Source organism: Ammodytes marinus, assembly GCF_949987685.1.
Source record: "Ammodytes marinus genome assembly, chromosome: 5".
Lineage (NCBI taxonomy): Eukaryota > Metazoa > Chordata > Actinopteri > Uranoscopiformes > Ammodytidae > Ammodytes > Ammodytes marinus.
The window spans coordinates 23,931,351-23,948,703 of NC_137234.1; the positions used below are offsets into that span (position 1 = coordinate 23,931,351).

At 43.6% G+C, this 17,353-nt stretch overlaps 2 protein-coding genes across 7 annotated transcripts in view; one reads left to right on the plus strand and one right to left on the minus strand.

The window, feature by feature from the left end:
- srgap1a (SLIT-ROBO Rho GTPase activating protein 1a) overlaps nucleotides 1-12,819 on the plus strand; it is an 81,233-nt gene extending 68,414 nt beyond the window's left edge. For 2 of the 6 annotated variants that reach the window (XM_080028023.1, XM_080028025.1), the window contains exons 19-22: nucleotides 3,661-3,841; nucleotides 5,553-5,690; nucleotides 8,600-8,990; nucleotides 9,830-12,819. In XM_080028023.1, coding sequence (XP_079884149.1) covers nucleotides 3,661-3,841; nucleotides 5,553-5,690; nucleotides 8,600-8,990; nucleotides 9,830-10,228 — 1,109 coding nt within the window. In that variant the 3' untranslated portion in view covers nucleotides 10,229-12,819. Of the gene's footprint in view, nucleotides 1-3,660; nucleotides 3,842-5,552; nucleotides 5,691-8,599; nucleotides 9,069-9,829 lie in introns of all 6 variants that reach the window. The other 4 variants (XM_080028024.1, XM_080028026.1, XM_080028027.1 and 1 more) reach the window with 3 other exon arrangements.
- Nucleotides 12,820-13,709: 890 nt separating this feature from the next.
- cfap263 (cilia and flagella associated protein 263) lies at nucleotides 13,710-17,279 on the minus strand (the record flags this gene model as incomplete). Its single annotated transcript, XM_080027690.1, has 9 exons — nucleotides 13,710-13,835; nucleotides 14,043-14,201; nucleotides 14,616-14,723; nucleotides 14,943-15,041; nucleotides 15,227-15,337; nucleotides 15,702-15,851; nucleotides 15,933-16,094; nucleotides 16,721-16,859; nucleotides 17,191-17,279. 9 exons carry the CDS (start codon nucleotides 17,277-17,279, stop codon nucleotides 13,710-13,712), a joined length of 1,143 nt encoding a protein of 380 aa, XP_079883816.1.
- Between the last annotated feature and the right edge of the window lie 74 nt (nucleotides 17,280-17,353).

Sequence of the window (17,353 nt, forward strand, 5' to 3'; positions counted from 1 at the left end):
ACCAGTTTCCATGGTGACAACAACAGCCCCAATCCAGTCTCCTCTATTACACAGCAGGACTTTTCGGGGCGCCTTGTCACCATTCATCATCAGTCTCTGTAGGCAGAGTTTGGAAATATGGATCATCTCTTTACATTACATCAGTTGTTAATCAGCCTGCTTTCAAATGAAAGGCATCATCTGGATGTCCTCTATAACTAAAAAAGAACATGTTATTAGACAGGGAAACTTCCGTAAGAGAGGATTCCCACTGTAAAACACAGCTGGCAGCTATCAGCCCCTTTGAGTAATTAATGGAAGATTATGTTTTTCCAGAAATCCCTAGCTGCCAAGGGTTTTTGTTCCAAAATCCCTCTCCAAGCAGACGGGGAGGATGTCCTCACTGACTGGAGTCCCTCCCTTTGGAGTCTTGAGCTGTGGTCAAGTTATTGTCAACGGTTATTTTTAAATCCCCATGACCTCATTTGGATTTGAGATACAAAAGAAAATCTCTCTTCCTGTTTGGTTACCCGCACTTACTGAAATAGTTTATTATTCTCTTCTCAAGACTCAAATGTGTTTGCCCTCTTTTCCTTCAAAGTAAGGGAAACAAGAGAGAGAGACAGAGAGAGAAATAGAGAGAGAGAGAGAGGGATGAGTAGAAAGTCATTCCGCATGTTGGTCTAAGTAGCTGTCCGGAAATGTTCTTGTCTGGTCGGCTCAGCCACCCTGGAGTGTGTTAGCCACACACACAAACTAAAGCCATGTGATTGTTGCTTTCATCAGCTTTTGGCGCAAAAAAAGAGGTGGAGTACTATTGAATGACTGTTTAACTTTTAAGGTGCTTTATAAAACAAGGTGTGAAGTAATTTACCTACACAGTTCTTAAGCTCTTTTTTTTAAGTTCTTTTCAGAATTGTCAGACTTACCCAACCATATAGATGAGAAAAATATTCTATCCACGACACAGTAGATATAGCCTTGTTCTCCTCAAGAAAAATGGTTGCCGGGAGCATTTTTGCAACTTTCCAAAAGAAAATTGAGAATCTCATGCACATGAGTGGTGTGTTGTACTAACAAGCAAATGTAAGCATGATACCAAACCAAACTTAGATGGTAAACTTGCCAACTTGGTAAACAAACATTATACTTGATTAACTCCAGCATGCCGACGCATTTAGCACAGCCTCACATAGAAGCCTGCATGCCCGTAGACTTTCAGTCTCAGTGGGCTTTACAGTCCTGTTCATAGATAACCAGGTTTATATGTTTTAGTACATTGAATGCTTAGCACTCTGACCTGAATGTGACGATAATGTGCAAGAGGCACACATTGACACTAGGCTTTAATGCCAGTTTGAAAATCACATGTCATGATCCACACAATCCATGAGATGCATAAACTCAGGCCATATAAAGTCACTGTGTCCACCAGCATATTTCTGCTAAAGGGCTGACTAACATGACTGTCACGCCTGGAGATTAACTGCCTGTTATTAGAGTGGCACTTCTCGCACACCATCAATACATCGATGCGATCTGCTGGTGAATTCACTACAAGGTCAAAGGGGAACTAGCTTGCACATTGATTATATATGACTTTGCAGGACTATGGCAGGATGCCCTTGTAGTATGTTGTATATACTGTGTATTGAATTGCACATGTTAAATGAGTACTTTACTGTACAAGAAAGGTCATCCTTTTTATTCAATCCCACTTTCATCTTGTCATGTTTAGTATGAAGTCACCTGCACTGTGTGTGTGGAGCAGCAAGCACCCAACTTTAATATTTGTCTCCAGAGGAAAGGGTGGATAGACGTCAAAGAGGGAGAAAAAGTGTTTTATACCCTCTCTGCTTGTAGTAAATCCTAACCATATCACACCAGGCTTCTGCTCCCCTATTTCTTTGTATGAACTTGGATGTGTAGAGCAACACCCGCCCCAACTCTGCTCCACTGGCTTGTGTAAGATGTCTTGACAGTTCGTATATCTTACACCACAGGCCTCCAGCTCTCACGGTTCAACGTTCCCTTAACTTTAGTCGCAGTGTTAGTGTGTGTGTGTGTGTGTAGCCTCGGGTGGTTGTATCTGAAGCGATTCTCGGTTATAATTGCACAACATGACAGAGAAGATCCTTTGCCGCACTGAGATTGGAGTTTATAGCCTAATGCTTTTAGTCGTAGCTACATGCAACACTGCAGTGTTGGGGGTTGTGTGTGTGTGTGTGTGTGTGTGTGTGTGTGTGTGTGTGTGTGTGTGTGTGTGTGTGTGTGTGTGTGTGTGTGTGTGTGTGTGTGTGTGTGTGTGTGTGTGTGTGTGTGTGTGTGTGTGTGTGTGTGTGTGTGTGTGTGTGTGTGTGTGTGTGTGTGTGTGTGTGTGTGTGTGTGTGTATATGCCCTGGATAAACATTTGCAGATGGATGGATTGATGGATGGATAGGTGGAGTGAGAGAAAGAGATGGAGAAAATGGAGTACGAGGAGGGGAAGAAAATCCCATGCAGCGATAAGGCCTCTGTCAACTTTATTAACAGCCTCGTCCAGCAGCAGTGCAGACCAATTAATCCAGACGGTAAATTCCTGCCTGTCACATTTCACGGGCGCCACGCCACATCCACCCCATCAATCCTGACAACCAAGGGAAGCACAGGAAGGTGGCAAGGCAAAAGAGTGGATAACATATAATAGAAGTACACGAGGTTGAATAGGACGCACTAAGAGAATTGAAGTAAACCTCCCCTCTGCTCACGTGGCCTCTCTGGCTCGACTGAGAATTACTTTGGAGCTCCTGTGAACGATACGCCATGATGGCTTTTCACAGCCGATACAAGCTTCAGACATTTACTCTGTTCCCGGTGTATCTAAAGTGCCTGTGGCAGGGTGAGCCTACGTCTGTTCAGGGACCCCCTGTCTGACTTCAAGTGAGAGGGGAGGGGGGCAGAGGTAGGAGTGAGGGAGGAATAAAGAAGCTATTTTTAGACATGTGTTGCTGTAGTGCATGCCTTGCCTATTGACTTGGAGGCGTGTACCCTTTTCAAATAGGAGAATCGAATGTGGTCGTTGTTGAAATCGCAGGTGTTTCATCAGAATAGACATCGATATAAGACGAGAGTTTTTATGACTAGAAAAATAACGGACTTTGAAGAGGGCAATCAGTACAAATCAATAGAAATAACTGCGCAATATACCTCTGCTTAGGGTATCCTCTCTTCTAACTTTTTCAGGTCTCTCCCATTTTAATTTCCCTCGTCACTGATCCAGGGCCCTGCTTGTACAGTTATTGAGTAGGTATCAGCCCAGATTAATGAGCCATACAGTCACTGACAAGCCCCTGAGTCATATAGATCTCCCATCACCAGCTTCTATAATTATCCTGCTAAAGCTCCGGGGCCTGGCGTGACAGAGCCGGGTTACTATTGACGTAAACTAAAATAACCAACTGGCTCTGCTCACTCCAGCTCCACGTGTACAAACATGCCAGTATCAGACCTGATGCTAGACGCGCCGGCGTATTGTATCTAAGTGAATGTATCGTCTATCAGGGTGAAGAGTTGTATTTCATAAGCCTGCACCGCACGCATCAATCATTCAAAATGTCTGCCCGTGCGATACTGGCCGTCTGCACTTGATGTCTTTGCCCTGTCTGACACACCTGACCTGTGTAATCCTCTCTCCCTTGACAGAGGGCGAACCCATTGAAGCCATTGCCAAGTTTGACTATGTCGGGCGCTCGTCCCGAGAGCTGTCCTTCAAGAAAGGCGCCTCCCTGCTGCTGTATCAGCGGGCGTCAGAAGACTGGTGGGAGGGACGGCACAACGGCATCGATGGCCTGGTGCCACACCAGTATATTGTGGTCCAAGACATGTGAGTGTTTTTCTATCGAGCCTACTTTTATGACTGTGTAATGCATGCATCTATCCAATAAGCATCTGGCTTAGAATCTGCCTCTAGAACCCCAGTAAGGTTGACAGTTTTCATCCAGAGTGAAAGGTTTTGGCAAGTATTGGATGGATTGTCATGAAATGTTGTACACATCTTCGCGGTCTAAACATGATGAATTGTAATAATGTTTTATTTGGCACCAATATCAAGTCAAAACTGAAAATAGTCCAAACAATGGTTTATGATAATGACATTCTCATAAGCCTCACCTGGTCTAGTGCTAATTAGCACATGTTACCAACTTGTTAACTAAGATGTGACATTTGTAAACATTCTACCTGCTAAACACTGTGAGCATGTTAGCATTTTGCTCAAAGCCCTGCTGTGTCTAAGTTCAGCCACACCAAGCTGCTAGCATAGCGGTAGACTCTTAACCTTGTTGTCACAAATGTACACACACAGGTATCACTGAGGAAATGATATTTTCTGCTCCTGAACTACGTGCAGCTCCACTTACAACCTAAGAGTTGGGATCACGATCCCCTTATGATATCTTGGTTGGTAAAAGCCTATAAGCGGCTGTGGGCGGTCTATTTTTGACTGTAGGGTCGTGCATACAGGACCTTCAGCCCAGTTTGTCTGGCACGCCTGTGTTGTCCCCACTCAGCTGCGGAGCACTCTCCATCTCCAGGCTCCTCCAGCAGCCTCTCTGTCACTGTCTCCAACTCTCAGCCCTAACAAGCGTACTCTCTGCCATGGCGACCGCTGATGCCTAATGGACTGGATTCACTGTCTCATTAGGACGGGAACAGAATCACTCCAATCACTTAGTAGCTGACCGACAAGCCGGCCATTTAAAATGCCTTCCCCTCTGTCCTCCTCTCTTTTCCCCCTTGTTGCCAGGCCCGTCACTGTGCCTCTATCAATAATTCACCAGGAGGGGCACTGCTGATGGGGTGTCTCCTTAGTTAATGAAAGAGCTAGGGGGATTTACAGCTGTACGGGTTGTCCCTGATCGCCGTAACATATTTCTCTCTACTTAAACAGAGCAGGCTGAGGAGCGCAGGAGCACAGAGGGTTGTGATCTCCGCTTGTACAATAAAAAGATCCCAGAATAAAACATGTAGAGAGACGTCTGAGAGACCAGTCCAGCACAGGATGTCTCTCTCAACACTCCACCGTCCTATGTCTGTCCGTAAATGTTGTTTACTGCCTCCTCTGCTACGGATACGTACTCAGCCTAGCTCTGTCTCTGTCTGTGTCTGCGTGCATTCATGTGGATACGGACGTCTTCTTTTCTTCGGCTAATACACATCAGAGGTAGCAGTGCAGCTCAGTAGCTCTGATTACTGCCACCTGACAGGAACCAACTGTACCCAATATCCAGTCACACACCTCACTGAAACCCACACAGCTGTCTTGTGTGTATGTGGTTGAGAGTGTGTGTGTGTGTGTACACATGTCCCCACCAGAATACTGAGAGGCCCAGGAATATGACTCATCTGACTCCCTGGACCTTGGGGGAAAGAGGGAGACATGCTGACTCACAGGAAACTGATATTAACAAAAAAAAAACTGTCATCGAAGAGTGGTGCAAATATGAAGGATCGACCGATTTGCTGATTTTTTTTTTTTTTGTCACTTCCTCTTGCTTTTTCCATGTCTCATTGTCACTCTGTGTATGTCTCCCCAGAGATGACAACTTCTCAGACACTCTGAGTCAGAAGGCTGACAGCGAGGCCAGCAGCGGCCACGCCGGAGACGATAAATGCTCGGGAAAAGACATCGGCTCGCCCACTGACACCAGGATCTCTGAGGCCTATATTAGCAGGTTGGTTTTCACACTGCTGTAAAGCTGCACTACTACTTGACTGCACATTGACTGCACCTTTTTCTGTGTTACGCAGCAGTAGTCTTTTTGGAAAGGGAACATTAGTATTAGAAGTGATAGACCCAACCAGGAAACTGGATGAGCTAAAAAGTCCAAATGAATAGATGTCACAACGCAGTACAAGACATTGCAAAGATTTAGGGAGAAGTTCACCAAAAGTTCACAAGCCAGTGACCAATTTATGACCGCAGCACATCTCTTCACTTTGACTTTATCTAATGAGACATCGCCAAAACAAAACCAACTGACACTTTAGCAGCATGTCTGCAACAACTTTAGTTTTGCGTCATCCAAGAAGCTTAGATAGCCTCAGGTGTGAAAGCCAACACACACACACACACACACACACACACACATACACACACACACCCACACCTTAACTCAAGACACTTGAGAAATAAACACATTTTAAATGATTTATACAGTGATCAGATTTCCTTCGAGTTGTGGCGACTAAATGTTGCAATAGTGTACAAATGTTTTCATGCTTTTACTTCTTCGCCAAAATGTCTTTGACAGCGGTTTAATAGCACAACTCTGATTTGCCTGTTAAGTGAGCACGAAGCAGTAAAGACCTGCTCCCAAATCCTCTGCTGCTTCCTGCTGTATCCTCAGCTCACCTCTCCCAAACTTCTCCAACTCTCTTTGACGCGCGGTGTCCAGACAGTAGGAGTATTAAACACAGTGGTGCTTAGTCATCAGCTGGTCAGATCAGAACATACTCTACTTACAGGGAGGGATGGCACTCACACAAATCCAATCACACCTCTGAGATTGTTGGCAGTATGTGCCCGTTGCTTTGCCAGTACGATGCCTTCATTGCTGTTTTTCTCCTGATGGGAGTAAGCGACCTTGAAGCGTCTGTTACAAGCCTTTGCCAAACGCATGATGAATAAATGCTATTTTATTCAGAGCCACGCTCTCACTCCCTCTGCTCCGCTGTTGAAATGTTGATGATTCATACTAGAAGCAATATTTACACCACTGCAGGTATTTGTATGCAGAAGGGGGAATACATCTGAATGAATCATCTTGTTTTTTCTTCACATCAGCTTTAATTAAGCCCCTGTTACTCCCAAAGCCAGCCAAACAACACTCTCTACCTGTCACCAGCCCCCCCCCCCCCCCTCACCCCCCCCCTGCTCTGTTCATCATCCGTCTCCTCCCCACCTCACTCCCTCTGCCTCTCTCCCATCAAGACAATCCTCGTGTTGAATCATTGATGTCCCGGGCTTTATTTAGAGATGTTCCTCTCTTAGTGTTCTCAATAAGCGACGCACTCACCAGACAGGAGGACATAAGACAATTTTGGCATTGCAATCATATCAAGCGTCAGTGAACAACTATGTTAGAGAGGAGGAGGCACATAGAGTATATGGGATCAAAAGCAAGTATTACAGTTGGTCCGTTTTCTGTTTTGAGTGAGAGGAACATCTTGTGATTTACATTATTATTAGCCAAAGCCCCACGGTAAACAAAGAGTGAGCTGTCAGTGTGGTGACAGCTTGCAGACAGAGTAAGTTGCAGTGTCTGTGGTTGTACACTCTGTCCCAGGGAGCGACTGCTGTTATGAAAGCAGATTGCTCCCCCTGCAGGTTGTCAGTGATCCCTGCAGTTGTTTACTTGTCCAGATTTCTAAATGCAGTCAGAAGGAAATAAGAAAAATATTTTACTCTCACCAGACACACGAGCCTGCACCGCTCCTCAAACGAGACTTAATTTGTCAGTGTCTAAACAATAATCATTGGATTGACCTGAGTCTCATAACTATATGCTTCATGTAGAAAGTGATTTTCTGTTATGCAATGAGGGAACAATTAAATTCTCGCAGCACAATGCTGAAGCTGCCTGCAAGTCTTAATGATAGTGGCTGTGACAGCATTCATTAGGCAAACATAAACTCTCTAATTAAGTAGTTTGCGTAGGGAAGCGATTAAAAGTATGAGTAATACACTGCTTTTCATCATAACAAAGAACAAATAAAGCATACGGACAACTTATTAAAATATTTACCAATTTACAGATGTTATTTACTTAATAACGCCATTTCGAAAATGTTGTAATAACTTCAAAAAGTTTTGTTTTATTCTTTACCTTAAAAATATAATGTGCATTTCTGAGATGTCATGTAATATATATATCAGGTACGATTACTAAGGTGAAGTTGTTTGTTGCCAACCGTCATGCTCATACAGTATATCTTTTCTAGTCATCTAGCTGCTGGACTGGTAGCGATGGTAGCCGCTTTGATTAAACATTACGGCTCTTGACTTGGGCTGTGTGCAGCTACTGTAAGAGTTTGTAGTCGTAAATACGCAAATCTTATTGAAGCCATTAGGATGAGCTGCTCTCTTTGCCTTTTATGGAGCAATATTAGTAGGTTTCTGATCAGACCCATGCATTCAGCCATGTTTCAAAAGTGTGTCACATTAGGTATATATGGTGCAGGACCAGGTTCAAGTAGAGGCCAGCTGTGCCGCTTGTTTCAGTGCTCTGACGAACCACAGGCCTCCTTCCTCTGGCTGATAGCCAGGTTCACACTACCTACTCCAAAGAAGCTTGTCGGAACTGTTAGGCTCTTACAACAGAGTTCCTCTTCTAACATTGCTGATTGTGTCCACACTGGCAAATGTTTGAGTCTTCACCATAGGCTCCCGACACATCCTTGTGTTTTAATAAAATTCTCCTGGAGAACGCTGACATCCTGTTTTGAGGTTTTTCATGACTAAAGGATTGCTGTGTCTGCAGAGTGAGACCCAAATCAACCCATTAACAAGGATGTTTTTTTTTGCCACAAACAACTGTGTCCGTGTGTTTGTGGCAAATTGGTAATTATTTGTTTATCCAAGCAGGCACAAGAAACGATCGGAACCACCATCCCGGCGGCCCCCTGCCCGCCCCAACGATGTCCACTGCATGGTGCATCCCTCCCAGCACGGTCACGGAGGAGGACACGGAGGAACCCCGGAGATGGGCTCCCCAGTCCTGGGCCACTTCAGCCCACGGGACATGCTGCGCAGCCGCAACCACATGCCCATGGACAGCCCCGAGCGCCGGCGCCGCACCGGACACGGCAGCCTGACCAACATCAGCCGCCACGAGTCGCTGAAGAAGATGGAGAGCCCCCCCATCCGCCGCTCCACCTCCTCGGGCCAGTACCCGGCCTTCACTGACCCCCACCTCCACCACCACCACCACAGCCACGGAGGCAAGCCCCTGGACCCGGAGACCATCGCACAGGTCAGCGCGGGAAGAGCGGCGACCCGACCGCAGCTCCCTCAACCATCAAAGCCCTGCCCCGCCCTGTAAAAATACATAGTCAGTCCCCCACCTGTCTTCTGCTTCCTCTGGCTGCAACTGTGTCCGTGTGCTAAAATACACGCTAAAAGACTAGCTTTCACAGGCAGACAGCAGGGAGTGTAGCCTGGACATTAGGACTCCTCACAGTATTTACTGTAGTCTTGATTCAATCAATTGTGAGCGTACAACAATTTTTTTTTAAATGAAAAGCCAAAAAAAAAAAAAAACATATTTATACCAAATTTTAACTATTAAACATTTTGTGTTCAAGCAGACATCCATGTTTTGGCTCTAATTTGACTGATTACTTAAGCCATCAATAACATTTGTGTAGGGCCTCAGTTAGAAAGCAGAGGTCATAAGCACTTTTAACTGTGCTGGGCTGTCTGTCTGCCTACCAGGTGCATGCTCACATGAACATATCTTGTCATGTCTGCATCTACTTCGCTATCCAAAGTCATTAGCATTGCAAAGGGGGAAGGTGCTGGTGCAAAGAAATACTTTACTCTCTGCATGTATAATGCATGCTTGGTGTTTTCTTGAAAAACTGTCATTGTGGTCCTCTGTTCGCATCACTCTTTTATATCTCCTACATACTCTACCTTCTCTCCCGTCTCTCCTCTCATTCCTTGCTACCTTCTCTTTAAGTCTTTTCTCATGTTTAAACCCAGCCTTCCTGTCCCTCACTCATCCCTCTCTACAGACTTATTACAATCCCTCCATTCCCCCTCTCCTATCTCTAAAACACTCTCTCTCTCTCTCTCTCTGTCCCCCTACAGGACATAGAGGAAACTATGAACACTGCTCTGAACGAGCTCCGCGAGTTGGAGCGGCAGAGCTCGGCCAAGCACGCCCCTGACGTGGTGCTGGACACCTTGGAGCAGCGGCAGCAGAGTGGGGGAGGCCCCACACCGGCCAGCTCCAGTGAGTCCCTCAGCCCCATCCACGGCGTGACGCTGAGGTCCACGGCCAACACGGAGCCCCCCATCCGCCGCAGCACCAGCTCCATTAGCGACACCATGAGCACCTTCAAGCCTGTGGTAGCGCCACGCATGGGGGTGCAGCTCAAACCCCCGGCGTTGAGGCCCAAGCCCATGGTCCTACCCAAGAGCAGCCCGGCCTCACAGCCTCCACCCACGTCTCCTCAGGACCCCCTGGACAAGTCCTGCACTATGTGACCTCTTGGACAGGAGGAGCCAGAGATGTAAAACAAAAACAAAAAAGCGAAACTCTCAATCAACGTCCACAGGGGGCTGCAAACTGCTACCAGTGTCTGGACTTGTATAGGTGACCGTGTACAACATATAATATCTAAGAGTGTGTAAAATACATTGGAACTGGACAGGGAAAAGGTGTGTCCAGTGATGTGTGGTGTTTTGAAGCTCAAAAAATGAGATCACAAAGAGGACTCTGCCAGGATCTCAGAGACTGATGTAGGGGATACAATGGTGGCAATGCCATGTGCACAGTTGTGTGTGTGAATATACTTAGGTTAATATTATCTAACAGATGTCTTCTTAAAAATACATTTTAACAACAAATCACAGAAGCTTCCTTCTAGGTTTTAGATAACATCCAGTAGTTGGTTTTAGCTTAGAGACATTCATGAAGTATGTAACTCTGAACAGAACAGTAGCTCCTCTGTTCACTGAACCTGAAGAAAGAGCTCAATGAGAGCTGTAGGGACCATAGTGGCATTCTCACACACAAAACTAGATAATGCTCTGACCTAGGAGGGCCCCTGAAGGTGTTGTGAAATGGCCCAAAGGCCTCTTTGACTTTGATATGTAACTGATTACATATGTTGAATATTATATATAAAGGGTGCTGTGACTACCTAGGCAGACATGGTTTGAAGGTTAGACTGATTTCAGGTCTGAAAAGAACCTTAGCAACTAACGGTACTTTGTTAATAGATGCTGAGAGCAGTATGCTCTTTTTCTCCCTCTAGCGTGTAAAATCTGCAAGTTGTCTTCGCAACGTAGACTTGTGTCTTGTCGCTCCGAAATGTACAAACATCACCTCCGTGCTGGATTCACTCAAAATGTATTTTAACAAATTTCTGTATTACCTGGGATGAGATATGATTATTGGATAGAACCACTACTTCATTGTGAACTTTGTTTGGGCATTTCAATTATTTTTGAATTCCTGCTATCAATAACTTGTGATGCAGGAATAACATAAGCCTTATATAACTTAAGCATTTGCATCTGTATAACCTATGGGAAACAAGTGTGAAAAATTCCACTGACAAATCAATCATCTCCTTCCAACAGTATATACACTACACAGATGTGATTATACGATGTGGAACACACACACACACTCACACACACACACACACACACACACACACACACACACACACACACACACACACACACACACACACACACACACACACACACACACACACACACACACACACACACACACACACACACACACACACACACACACACACACACACACACACACACCAATGCTTCTTTTATGCCTTGCTTGGCTTTATCTACCCAAAGACATGACTGTGCAGGTTAAAGCATGAATAATGACCCTCCATAACTAATGTAGGCATTCTTCATATTGACTGATTGTGTATAGACAAATGGCAGCGCCCTGTGGGAGTGCCGCCCGTAGCCATGGACCTTATGACTGTTAGTGTAAAAGTCTCCTAATCTTCACCCTGCTTCCTATGCTGCCCTATGACAAGGTCTCTGAAAACAGCAGCTTGCTACATGTCCTTCTAGTTTGTTTTAAGTTCAGGTGATAATACTAATTTAGTCTTTTGTGTGTCTGACATTGAGGCTCTCTCCCTTAGCAGACAATTCAACCTCCAAATGCCCTAGGTGAGGCAGTGGGTGGCACACGCAGAACGGGAGAAAGTCTTGCACAATGGGAGATGATCAGCCCATGTCATACGTATATGTGTCTAGGTCAATTTCAAATGCAATAGCCCCATGAACCTGAATATGAGCCCCACCTATGTGACTGCCCCTCCCAATTCCCTGTACTGTATGTCGTTTTCAAAATAACCTCCGTACTGTCGGAATAACAGAAGTGGGTGCATGTGCTGGGAATGTTTGTTTAGCATAATAACACACAGAAAATACTTGGTTTGCAATGAATAAGCGATGCTCTCTAACAGGTTTACACTATCTTTGACTTGACAGATATTGTGTGTATAAATAATCTAAAGAAGAATTGACTTACTAACTTCCATTAGTTTTGTAACCTTTTTTGTTCTTTTTTGTTGCGTCTCTGGGTAGAAGTGACTTAGAACAAATGATGTAGAATAAAGATCCAGAGATGCAGGTGTCCCACCTACAGTATGAAGCCAGAAAAAAAAAAAAGTTTGCATTTGTTACTGTTTAGCATCATCATCAACAACAGTAGGACTCAGTTATGCCGCCTGTAGGCTTTAAGCTACTCCGTGGTGTTGTATACATCCGTAGTATGTACTCGTGAAAGTGCCTTTGGAAATGTTTTAGAGGAACTGCAGACATCCTGTACTGTTGCATTTTCATGTCGGATGCTGTGTTTTTGAAAAAATGCGGCGCAGGAAGAAGATGCATAAATAAGTAATGATGCCACTTTCCAAACAGTTATATGACAGAAATAACAATAAATAAACGGCTTGCTCATTGTGACATTGCACTTTTATGTATATAACTGTATATATGGCATGTAACATCATAACGTTTAGAGTTCTTTGAGGGCTTATACCTCCAAGGATTTCTTTCTAATAAAGGAAATAGTTTGTCGAGTCTGAGGTGTTGTTTTTGTTTTTGAAGAGTAACTTTAGATTTGGTTAAATTGTACCCTGCGGTGGAAGATGTTTTCTGTTTATTTATCTTGTACAACAATGTAGAAATACTACTGTCAACGAATAACAACTACATAACAAGTTGAAGTGACTGAGTTTTTGAAAAGCGCTATATGAGTGGAATGTATTTTTTTTTTTTTTAAAGTCCAAGAGTAGAGAATGTATGCACATTTTCAAAGGTAAAAGTACTCATGCAGAATTGGCCCTCATCTATATATATATATATATATATATATATATAATCTACAACAATCCATGTTATTGTTTGAATAGAATAGTACCTCACAATTATACACAGGTAAATTACTGAAGTACATGTACTTAGTCATGTTCCACCTTTGACATCACCCGAGAAGTATATGAAGAAGTGACAAACTGACGTTACTCATTTTAAGATAAAACCTTTGAGTGTTGCCCAGTCAGTAAAACTACTGTCTGAGGGACCAGAGAAAAGAGAATTGTTTTAAGATGGATCTAATAATCTGGACACAGTTGACCTCCTGAAGACACAGTGGAGCTTTGTTCCAAGCAATGAGGACAAAGGCTCAGGATTTCAGGGGAATCAAGTTCATTTTATTATTCCATTTAATTCAAAGATTGCATGAAGATAAACAGGAATAAGGCTTGATGCTGCGTGGTTTTACAATTACAGAACATCTGTACATTAGATTTTTCTTCATGATATAAATTATACAGTCTTCAGAATGGGAAAAAACTTGATAAGGATTAGGAATGATTACATTAAAGGCAACAGTACTTTTTGTCCTCTCTGCATTTCCCAACAATGATCCATTCTGCCAGGCATTATTGTGCGTATCTATGTGCTCATGCTAGTCGGCTATGTATGGAAGCTTCACTGGGATTGGGCGTTGTCCAGCTCCAGGGTCAGCACTGTTTGCAGGAGTAAGAGTGGCTCTCTGTGTGTTGATGGCTTTACTGTGGGTCTTCAAGGCCATCTGCTGAAAACAGCACAGAGAGAGCCCATTGTTTTGGATACTATCACACGTCGTTTTTCTTTTTTTTTTTGCTCTCTCTGCAGCTGCAATGAGGCTTGGTGTGGTGTGTTAAAAAGCGGAGCAATAAAATATGTGACGGAAAATCCTGGAGTGAATTCAGGAGAGAGCTGAATGTTTTTCAAGGGAAGGAAATACAATATGGTTTACCTCAGCAACCGCAACCTTCCTCTCCCAAGTGTGAATGCTCTGCTGCAGCTTCTTGTGTCTGTCCTTGACATGTATGTACTCGGTGATATCAGGAGGAGCATGATAATCTGACATCTGGCGGCGCAGGTGTTGGTTGAGTGCCTCTGCCTTTAAACGCTCCTAAAGAGGGAAGGAAAGCAAAGGGACGGGTTTAAAAAACAGGAGAAGTGCATTGTTTAAAGAATAAAGAAACCGATGTGTTCATGTGTATTGCATATTAAGCTGGTATAGTAAAAGTACAATATAGCCTAATTAAAACAGGGAGAGTTTGGCATGATTTCAGATAATATGTCTACATTTGTTAAAGGATATGAAGGTATTTGTTTTAATTTGTTGCTGTAAATTGTTCTGGGGCGCTAAAGATAAAAGCTGTCTTTCCAAGTTCAGGCCGGGCTTGTGGAACATATAACATGAGCATGTCAGTGGAGCTGGTTTTGATAAAGCCCATCTGAAATGTGCAGCATTGCATTCATATGACACCATGCATTAATTAAAGTCTTTATAGTTTGACTCATTTTTGGACCCATGACACACCTCCTCAGCGTGCTGTATCTCCTCCTCAATCTTAGTCAGCATCTGCTTCCGCTTGCTGATGTCATTGCTCAGCTCTGTGGACTCCAATGTCACACTCTGCAGCTTCTCCTATTGACACACATATAAACATGCACACACATGTACACATATATTTCACAAGCTGGGGCTGTGGTGAACTTTTTTTTTTTTTTACCTTTTACATCTACACTTAATTACACTGAGAAAATGATCTCTCTCTCTCTCTCTCTCTCTCTCTCTCTCTCACACACACACACACACACACACACACACACTTAGACCAAATTGTTTTTGTTTGTGTGACTTTACCTTGTGGGAAATGAGGACACGTTGTACTTTCAAATTGTTGACTTGAAGTTCATCTAGGTTTTTGTGAATTCTCTGCTCATTGTACTCCTGGAAAATTTCCTACAAGCAGCACAAAGCAACATGCATTGATATATTTACTATAGCTATAGCAAAAAGAGAATCAACAAAGGGAGATGGCATACTGTGCTTCACTGTTTGCTCAATGCATCACAGGCTAACTCACAAACTTTCTATTTCCAGCATCTTAGCCTCTGTGGATACACCCTCACACTTTCATTCTTTACCTCGTACTCGGCTTTTCCCGTCTCCTTTTTCTGTTGAAGCTGCTGCTGGAGCTTCTTCTCCTGGACCTTCAGGGCCTGGTTCTTCAGATTATACTTCTCCAACTGGGTGACCTGTTTGAGTTTGTTTGTGTGTCCATTGATTTGTGTGTGTGTGTGTGTGTGTGTGTGTGTGTGTGTGTGTGTGTGTGTGTGTGCGTGCGTGCGTGTGTGCGTGCGTGTTTGAGGACAGAACAGACAACAATTGATTTATGTGACGGCACGTGATGTTGTTAGATTGCTGGAAAAAGAAGACAATAAAAAAAATGAAGATAGCAAAATAAACTCTCAGAGTAAATTCAAAATTCCAGCTTGTTGATTTTTTTTTCACGTAATGATTTTTTTTCACGAGTTAAAATTCGTAGCCCAGTTATGCTGTAAAACTAAAATCTATTCAAGTGTTACTTTGCACAGGTCGATATCATTAGCCTGAACTCACTTTAGACCTGTCCTCGACGTATTGGAGAACCTTGTCACATTCCCTCATTTCCAACCTGTTGTCCTTCAGAGGTTTTATCAGTCTGCGTTCAAACTCGTTCTGAGCCTTCCTGATATCTGCAAGACGCAATTCTGCCTCTTCCATAGTGGCCTGGAAGGACAAAATGTTCTGTAAGTGTTTTTTCGTTTTATTTGGTTACTTTTTTTTTTTTTGCTTTTCTTGTGTTGTAACCTTGTAGTTTTCCCGAATTCTTCCATATCTCTGTTTGACTTTCTCCTGGTCTTGTCGTGTCTCTGTTACTACTCTCTGTGCCACATAGAGTTTCTGTTTCAAGGTCAGCAGCTGGAGACCATCCAATATGTGAGACCGGGACCTTCGCCTCCGCCCATGACCCTAATAAGCCACATACACACACACACACACACACACACACACACACATACATATATACAAAATTAGTACAGTGTAGAGAGCTCATTTCTGTCCTAAGCACATCATCTAAATAGTGTCTGGGTCAATGTCGTGATGTATTGGCATGATAAAGAGAATATGAAGCGGTCATACAAATAAAATTATAGGAATTGTCAACATTGTCCATAAGATTGTGGCAGGCCACTTCCTGACAAGCTCCCTGATAGTATGGTCTGTCACACAGTATAATACAATATTTCTTTGAGTGCAGAGTGAGCAAGTCTGTCTTCCCATCGCTTATTTTCAGTGGGAAACCTGCAGTCATAGTACATACTAGATTTTGTATTAATAGCACACAAGACTCAAGATTGTTTTTGTGCATACGCAAGTTGACCAAAAATAAGTTATTGAAATAGAATACTATAATGGAATATGTAAACGCAATGTACATATGTGAATTACAAGTTACAAGCACTAGGCAAGACAAGGCAAGTTTATTTATATAGCACAATTCAGACACAAGGCCACTATAGAAAGATGTTAGCTCAAGGACAAGAGTGTAAACATTAAACATATGACGACACCTCTTGTCACTGGGTAGCACTTACCCCACCGTCCAGCTGGGAGACGCCTGCCGCCACCTGAGCCTCTCCCTCCGCCTGTGACAGAAGCAGGTCCTGAGAAACCACGCGACTAATGAAACGCTCAAACATGTCATTCTCTGCCAGGAGAGCTGCATTGGAACATCTGTGGGGCGGAAGTGAACATCAACAACTTCAAAGTCAGCTAGGCTAAAAGTTTGGTTGCTTATTGTGGGGTCATAATAATATCACAATTTCTAGTTCAACATGTGGCCTTCTTCCATTACTACTATTATGTCTAGGATATATGTGTTGTTAGCTAGTAGCAAACTAACAGCACGATTTAACCGTTTTAACCAAATTTCTCATCCAAAGAACAAGGGTAAGCGGCTAACGTTAGCAAGTTGCACGAAACAGGGCAATAATAAGAAACCAACTTCACAGTAAGAGCTATTTTTACACAAGTTTTTTTCTGGAATATATATAGTTTCAATTACTTTAGTTCTTGGACTTGGTTGTAGAGGAGTTCTCTTGGGACCTCTTTGACTTTATCCTCCATCGTCGACGAATGCTCCTCATCCTCCATGGTTGCTAGGGTACACACTGGGTCCCTGCCGTTGCTTGGGGCTAGTGGTGCGTTCGCGTGCCTACATAAAAACT